We start from the raw sequence: 8722 nt of genomic DNA, 5'->3' as shown, positions 1-8722 counted from the left end.
ATCAGACACAAGTCATTCCACATTTTAATTGCGCATTTCCTGAAATGTTTTCGTCAACCATGCACACACCAAAATGACAAAACGTAAGAGAATTATTTTAAAGGCATCAGACAGGCCAACAAGTTCAATGAGAATGAGTGTTTTATCATTTTGATCAAAACGGGAGATTGGATAGTTGCCAAATAAGTTTTACAGTGCTTAACTTAGTTTCACACTTGAATGAGCGTTAAATAGGCAACAGTTAATTCCTGCAATGGATTATTTATATATCCATTTATTTTCAATGGGGTTAACGTGGTTTTTAAAGAAAGAAACAACATTGAATTTTTTGAGGCGGGGACTGAATTCTTTATTCAGTCAAGAGACTATTAAAAAACATTTTGGTCATGTAGAAAAAACACTTTTTCTTTTCACTTTACATAGCGTGGCGGAGGGGGCATGACTCGGCTTTCACGAATTAGTGCAAGAATGACAACTATTTCTAATAATTACTGAACGGCATCCGGACTGGAGTGGCCCTGCAACGCTCGCTTGAATATCTTCAGTCCTAATCTGCCGCTACTCAAATTTACTCGGTGACCACTGACACTGTTTACAGTTCACCTGCAAAAGCATTAGCGGGGAGCATTAGTATAATCGCTAACACCTGAGCTAACATAACGTGATAAGACAGCGCTCGTGTCATGTCACAGCTAATGAATGGAAAATGTTACACCTCTTAACTTATTCATGCCACTATAATAATAATAAAAGCCGTAAGCAGGGCCCTTGCGCCCCCTTTTCCACAACAAATCTTCCAAATGATCGTCCAATATTGACGCCATTCTTTGGACACATTAGATGCTAAAAGCAAAAGGAAAAACGTGGCCATTTAGCAACACCAATCTGTCTAGGAGTTTGCCAAAGCGCAAGTCCTGGTATTCGCCTAAAATGGCTGCTTCAAACTAAAATGGCTGACTTCCTTTTCAGTTCAGGGGTGCCATTGAGTAAATTTTGAAGGGATCGCTCAGGGAAGACCAAAATAGATGCATTTTTGCCAGGATACACACCCATGCCAAATTTGCAAAGCTTTTAGGCCATGAAAAAAAGATGAATCTGCCAGAAGAGTTATAAATGCAACAATTCTAATTTAATAATACTGTTATGATCTCAATCTCTCCACATCTCATTCCTGCGCTGTGCTCTCGTCAGAGTGGTGAATTTATGATCAATATTTGGCTTGTTGTGCTTTAAAATATGATTCATGCTGGGTGGGCTCCGGAATTCCAAAAGTCAGATAGAGCCAAGGCACCACAACAAAAAACGTAAATCAACCCGTTAATGAAGCAAGCCGCATTTGTTCTTTTGGGCCAATTGGGATTATTGATATAATCATCATCTTGTAACAATTCATTCATGACTTCACTACTTTCCAGGATGTGACTTCTGCCAAAGATCAATAATCCAAATTAAAATGGCATCTCATCCTTTGATTTTAATTCCATGTCATTCCAAAAGCAGCAAACAGTTTCATGTGAACTGGATTTGGTTAAACAATTTATACAACATATGAAATAACATCGACTGTCACAACAGCTATTATTAATAAAAGTAATATAAAAGTCAAACACACTCCGCCCTAGGAAGTTAGTAAAATTTCAAAAGAATTTCTCCCATGAAATGAATCCGCCATCGTGTTGAAACCTTTATTAATTACAGAGGCAAGATAATATAAAGCCATATTCCTGATGTGTGTCAAGGCTTATCAGCAATTAAACACTTTCATGACAAAGGTAGAGCTATACACAGTTTTTTTCTGACATCTCCTTTTATATCCCATTTGCAGGTAAACTGGGGATGGGCTACAACCTGGTCACAATCGCAAGGCACAAAAAAGACAAAGAACCGTGCGTACACAGTCTTCCAAGACCCTAACGTGCATGTTTTCAAGAAGGGGGAAGAAGCCAAAGTATTTGGAGAAAACCCAGCACATTTAAACCCAGGACCTCACTACTGTGAAATACACATGCTGCCGGAAAAGGTATCGGAGGAGGTAAGCTGCTGGTGCCACATTCAAAATTAACAGTCCACGCTACTTTGTGTTGAAAGCAATTGTTGCCGTCATGCTTCTACTTATCTCATTGCGAGGAGTTGCAGTGGCCATGTGAAGCGCTTGGATATATATCACATCAGCTCTACTAATATTAAATGAATCACCCTAAAACAAACTAAAAATAACGTGAGGTAACGTGTGACATCACGCCTGACGCTGGGTTTGAACTCTTGACTTTAGGGAGATATTTTCTTTCGGAAAATAGTACTTTATGCCACAGTTCCGTTGTATTTTACTCAGCAGGACACACTAAGCCTTCGTTCATTGTGTTGAAAGGAGGATAGAAAACAGCAAGACAGTGGTGTCATTTTCTCAGTCTTTATCTCTTTTCACTCTCCCCCCTCACCACTGTGCTTCTTATTGCCATGCAAAGCATGGATCATTTTCAAAAATTGCATTATCCGGCTACATAAAGAAGCAGGCTACAATGGCCGTAGCCCACATTGAGCTAGCTTGGGGAGTACTCCAGGATAAAGCCATTGCCATGTGTTTACAGGAGACATCCGAATGGGATGTTTAGACAGATTACCTAATAGATCATGTGTATCCCCGCGGGATATGTTTTCTCTTCCACAAAATGTTTCTTTCCCACCACTGTCTTCCATGTGTTGGCCAACCAAAAAAAAAAAAAGTAGTATGCACTCAGGTAATCTTAAAAAAAACTACATTGACACTTCCAGTGTGTCCTGTTAGAATGACGGCAGTTTGTTGACATGCCCAAGGGACAAGATCCTGATGCAAGCAGGATGAGTGGCGGAGAGTTTTGTTTGCTCTCAAAACTTGGCCAATTGTAATTGTGTCGCAAAAAGACGATTGGGTGAGAGAGAATGAGCGAACGACAGAGAGAAAAAGGCTTGTGTTAGCTTTCTAGCTCTGAGTAAACACAAGCACTTCAAAACCAGTTCAAACGCAGCACTGCAAAGCGCTCACAGCCATTGTGATAGCTGCCCGGGTGAGTTTTTCTCATGACAGATTTTCATAACTCGCGATTCGAGTTAGTCTTGTGTTGTTGCAGGTGGTGGGAATTAGAAATTTCCTCTTCTGATATAGTGTCGATACCCAAGCGATACTCTGATTTCCAAGAAACCCCAATGACAAGTTAGCATTGTCTTTTTAGGTGGTGGGAAACATGGAAAGAAGTGTATAAAAAGTCAAATAAAACGATGTCGGTAATAACCAGCAGTAATATTTTATGATGATTTTTGGCTACAATAAGTGTCAACACTGGCAGTGCCAGGATGTTTGCCTTGGGGCGGGGCAAGGATATCTCAGGGGGTCCGCTAAACATGCTTTTTATTTTATTTTTTACAAAGCCAAACAGTTCTTCAGAAAACCTTTTATATAAACATTTATTTATATATTTTTTATGGGGGACAGTAAAAGTCTTGAAAAAAATTACAGAAAAATCAGACAAAAGTCAATTATCTGGCCTGGCCCCGATGTGGCGGTCCAGGGTCCCCACAGACCTCAAGCTCCACTAGTGAGTATCAAATATCAATTTTACGACATTTTAGACAAGTTCGTGTTGTCTCTTTTGGTAGTACTGTACATAGACGTAAGATATTTATTCTTTGTCCAATGAGATTTCAGCATTTATTTGCTGTCAAGAGCCAGCATTGCTGGCCCATGTAATCTAAACTAAATTCGCATAAGGACTCAAAGATGCAAATCACCTCACTGGACCTCAAAGGCGTCAGCATTTTTCTGCCCTCTGATTGGTTGGCCACAGCTGACTTTCTTCAGCCAATTTGGCCAGGTTAAAAAAAACACCTGTATCGACACGCATTGATACATTTAATAAACAACATCTCTTGTGAGTATGCCATATTTTGCCATATTCTTAAATGAACATTAAATTGAATAGTATCGATGTTTTGTTTTTTTTAATCGCAACGTGAACAAGCTGGGGTGAATTTGTCCCCTCTTAAGGCAAAGGGAAGAAATGCAACGAGGCAGCCACCGCTTACGAGTAAAGTCAGCATACTATGGCGCCCATTGTAAACGTGTAAATACGGCAGTAAGCGACCGTGTGACCCTCCTTGACACAATAAACGATTCTTCCGGTGAATAACTTTTTACAAGTCTTCAGCCACTTTTCACAAGACCAAGCGCAAAGTGCGCATGGGTAACTGTTGCTAACACAAACAACGCGCAGCCTCGCGCTGCTCTTGTTTTGGACCCGGTTGCCGTTGGCGACGGGGTGGAGCCTCAGTCGGCGCTTTAAGAGACACGACTCCGCGCGCAGCTCCCAGTCCACACGCACCAAGACGCGCTGCCACCGCTCATTTTGCGCGTGGCCAGCGAGGGAATCCCCCCCAACCCCCAGCCCCCACCAACACGGCCGGCGCCTTCGTGTCTTCCCACAACAAAAATAATAAGTAACCCACGCGTGGGGACTTCTTATTTCGCAGTATGTCTTGACACAGCGGAACGGGGCTACTTTTTGAACAATCCTCACATTTTGCAACTTTGATCAAAACTTTTTCGTGAATGAGGTGACTTTTTTTCTTTTTTTTTTTTGAAGACCACCACCAAGGACTTACAACATCAGGACCGGCACTTTATTTTTTGTTTTGTCGTCTATCTGTAGGCAGCCTCCAAATGACGTCGAGATGGCTTTAGGAGGGACCCTGCTGCCATCCATTTCCACTTTCACCAGCCCCGCTGTCAAGACCAAAACCATAGGAAGTACCAACCTAGTGAGTACAACGACAACCTGATGGGTACAACAATCTACTCTAGAGGACTTGCGCTTTTCTTATAAAAGTGTCTGCAAGATCCAAAACACAAAAGAAGCTCACCCCCTGTGACACAAACTTATTTAACTATAGCATAGTTTAAATTTTTTATGAAAACACTAATGACAGTAATGGCCAAAATGATTGTTTTTAGTTCTGTCATAATTATTACACGAGGTTGCACAGTATCCACAAATGCCTTTATGCCAATATATATATATATATATATATATATATATATATTTTTTTTTTTACATAAAACTGGAAAAAGTAGTAAAGAACAAACGTACTCAAATATATAAATACTAACATGTCCTGTCCTGTCCTGTCCTGTACACAATGAAATTGGACTGAAAACAACCAACACGTACGTCATTGAAGTGCAAACGTTCAGTTCCGCTTTAATTTAAAAGGCATGACAATAATAAAACATTTGTCATTCCGGATAACATTAATTTGAATAGACTTCCTCCATTTATTAAGATAAATCTGCTCCGAAAATTAATTTTGGGGATTATATAAATATTTATTTATTTTATTATTTATTTACCTAACTGAGTACTTTTACTTGTAAATCTCGAGATTAAACTAAGCCTTTAGGGAAAAAGTGACATGTTCTGGAATGACAACAAATATCAACGTGTATCACAGAGGCAGTAACAGAAAGGGGAGGCTTCAGAGCAAACCTCATCCTATCTGTGTGAGATAGATTTAAAAACATTTTTCTGGATAATGATGGACACAACATATTATGAAGGAAAAATGTTTTCAAAACATTTAGACATTGATCGATGGTCAAGTCATGACCCTGATCTCAAGACTATGCTCATGGCAATTTGGCAACATTGATGGCCTTCATAATTTGGAGTCTTTGACTATGAAGGATTTCTATCCGAAAGACAAAAAAAAATCTGTCACTGGTTTTATGTAAAACATCTGAAATTAAAGCTGAAAGTCTGTTTTTTACTGTCCAAGTACTTTAGGACTTAACTCTACTCAAACCCAATTGGATGTATTTTTGGGATAATTTGCAGGCTAGTGCTTCATTCAGCCATCTTACCTATAAATACATTTCTACCTTCTAACTGTTGGTATTAGGACCATTTTTTGGATCTGGAACAGTTTAATGACCGCCACCTTGGATTCAAATGATCAAGACTGATGAGGTAGCAAATTCGACCTTCGAGGAAAGAGGCTGACCCAAAATGAACTTCCAACCCGATTGGATGCATTTCTAGACTTAGACTTTCAGATAACAGGACCTTATTGTACTTTTGACAGGTATAATCTCTTGATTTATCGATTTATACTATCTACAACCTCCAGAGATTAACTGTTATCCACATGGAACCTTGATACCTGTGTCTAAAGCTAGCTGCCCAAACCAAATCTAATATACATACTTTTAGATGAGGAATCTTGAAAACAATATAGGTTTGTACCTCTTGGTGAGGAAAAGGTAGATTGTTGTACTTTAAGGGTACACAAATGGCTTGTCCCTACTGTACACTTGCTTTACAGGTCAGCAACTGTTCTGATTCATGAAAAGGAACAAAGAGTTATGTCTGGGAACCGGCTCCCTAACCCTAACCCCTCATTAATGCCTCTGTAACTTTCCTTTAGAGATGGAAGGAGGAGCTGTCCCATCTTAAGCGACTCAGCGTGCCAAGTGGAAGCTCGGACCCAGACCATCCTACTGCCACCTGCACCACAAGCCCCAGCATGTCCAAGAAAGACAGTGAGCCTGACCTGGACTTGGACTATGACTTCATTCTGTCCAACTCCATGCTCCAGCAACAGCAGCAGCAGCAACAGCAGGACGATGTCATGGCGTGCGGTTCCATCCAAGCCTTGCCACCCAGCTCGCCCGGTTCTTTCTCTTCCTCCTACCCGCTGCTGCCGCCATCCCCTCAGGGCTCGGCCGAGTTGCTCTACACCATCCCGGACATCAGTGACGTCTCGCCGTCCGGGGGCTTTGTGGCGGAACTCATGAGACCCGAACTGGACCCGGCGTACCTCCACCCCACCAGCCTGCACGGCAAGTTCGTGGTCAAGACCACGGTGGACCTGGGGCAGTACAGCCCCAAGATTTCCGTTAACGCTGCGCCAGACCGCCCCTCTTCACGGGCGTCGCCGCCCTTTACGTGCCACCGGATAAAGCAGGAGGCCCCCAGTAACTGTACCATCTCACAATCCATGGACCTGCACCGGCAGCGGCCTGGCCAGCTGGAGCTGCACGGCTTTCCCGGAAACGGGGGTCGCTCCTCCATGACGGGTGGCGGCGGCCGCCTGTCCTCGTCCTCGTCGCTCTCCCCAGATCACCCCCTCAGCCGTGAGCACCAGGTGTTGGGCCACCCTCACGCTCAGATTCCTCTACCTCCCCACGGATACCACCAGAGCTCACCGCAGGGATACACCGCCTACCCTCAGCCCACCGCCATGCAGCAGTACCAAGGTAGCGACTCACGCCATGTTCAACGTCCGTGCATTAGTCGGAAGGAAAGAAATGCAGACACTAACAAAGACCAGATTGTCAAAGAAATCTTTTTTTAAATAGAGCCTATACAACATGGTGGGTTGTAATTACAGCCTAAAACAAGCGCTTGAAAGGGATTAAAACCGACATGCCACGGCCTTGGACGCGGAACCGTCTCTTAATCGTAGAGTTGCAGAAACCAGACCAGATGTGAAGCAAATGAAACGTATTGTTTTTCTTGTATGGCTATGACTTGTTTTCCACTGGATCTCTCTGTAGTTTGTACGGACACCACCTTGCTTCAAAATCTCCTCTTTTTACGCAGACCCCCTCATGGTCTCCAGCGGTGACTGCTTACCAGAGGAGCCCAAGCCTAAGCGCGGGCGGCGCTCGTGGCCCCGGAAGCGCGTCGCCACGCACACCTGCGACTACGTCGGCTGCGGGAAGACGTACACCAAGAGCTCGCACCTCAAAGCGCATCACCGCACGCACACAGGTAAGCAGTCCAACGCGGAGCTCTTTTGGAGTACTTCTCAGATGCTTTCACAGCACCTTGATGCTGTAGTATAGCCAATAAAATGCAAACATCTCCAAATGTTGCTTTTGGAAAATTAGGATCGGGAACAAAAATAAGCCTGTTGTTTTTCTGACAAAAAAAGGAGCATTTTATTTTGCGGCAACACTGTGGGTAGAACTTATTGTGCTCCATAAAAATCATACAAACACATAACTACTTAAATTGGTGGTCTTGATATAGTTATAATTTTTTTTTCATTTAGTCATCAAACGGGGAGCATTTTCTATTTTTTTTTAGATTAAAAATATATTGTGTACTTTACTGTTGTACAAGCAGTAAACATTACTGGTTACAGTTTCAAGCGTTTTATTCCAAAACAAACGCTGAGTTGAGCCTTTGCAGCTCAATTACAAGTTTTCCCATCAACCACTTGTATTTATATGGTGTGTACCAACAAAGATTTAAATATATTAGGCTCCAACAAGGTTTTTGTTTTGAAATAGCAGGGAGAAAATTAAATGAAAAGCTAAATTAAACACTTAAAAGCACTCCAAGTCAAGTTATTGCAGTATCACGTTATGAATCATTGACATCATACACCTTTATGAAGTCACATTTCAACATTCTTGACAGCTCTGATCGTGTAAAAAGAAAGTAAGAAAGTATAACAAATTTAAAAACAAAGCGCAAACACTCAGGCTTTAAAGACACCTGTCAAACTGGTCAGGGAATTTGACGTTTGAGGGTGATACTGCCACCTAGTGGTATTTTATAGTTATTACTGCAATTGTGACAGCGTCGTGCACTACTTGTATTTGTAGTCGTGTAACATTGAACACGTAAGCTATGATGCATGTTTAATTTTATAATTTAGAATATGATGAAGAGAAAATTTGCCA

At 41.9% G+C, this 8722-nt stretch overlaps 1 protein-coding gene across 5 annotated transcripts in view; it reads left to right on the top strand.

The window, feature by feature from the left end:
- Positions 1-8722, top strand: part of klf4 (Kruppel like factor 4) — a 49640-nt gene that overhangs the window by 39997 nt on the left and 921 nt on the right. Inside the window, exons 7-10 of one of the 5 annotated variants that reach the window (XM_088391093.1) lie at positions 1931-2032; positions 4683-4791; positions 6454-7285; positions 7632-7802. In XM_088391093.1, coding sequence (XP_088247219.1) covers positions 4705-4791; positions 6454-7285; positions 7632-7802 — 1090 coding nt within the window. In that variant the 5' untranslated portion in view covers positions 1931-2032; positions 4683-4704. Of the gene's footprint in view, positions 1-1825; positions 2033-2982; positions 3045-3822; positions 3906-4358; positions 4588-4682; positions 4792-6453; positions 7286-7631; positions 7803-8722 lie in introns of those variants that run through there. The other 4 variants (XM_088391092.1, XM_088391095.1, XM_088391094.1 and 1 more) reach the window with 4 other exon arrangements.

The sequence above is a fragment of the Syngnathus floridae genome, chromosome 12 (genome assembly GCF_059516105.1).
Source record: "Syngnathus floridae isolate MCC-2025c chromosome 12, RoL_Sflo_1.0, whole genome shotgun sequence".
NCBI lineage: Eukaryota > Metazoa > Chordata > Actinopteri > Syngnathiformes > Syngnathidae > Syngnathus > Syngnathus floridae.
Note: the sequence above shows the minus strand (reverse complement) of the source record. Positions and strands in the feature narration are given on the sequence as shown.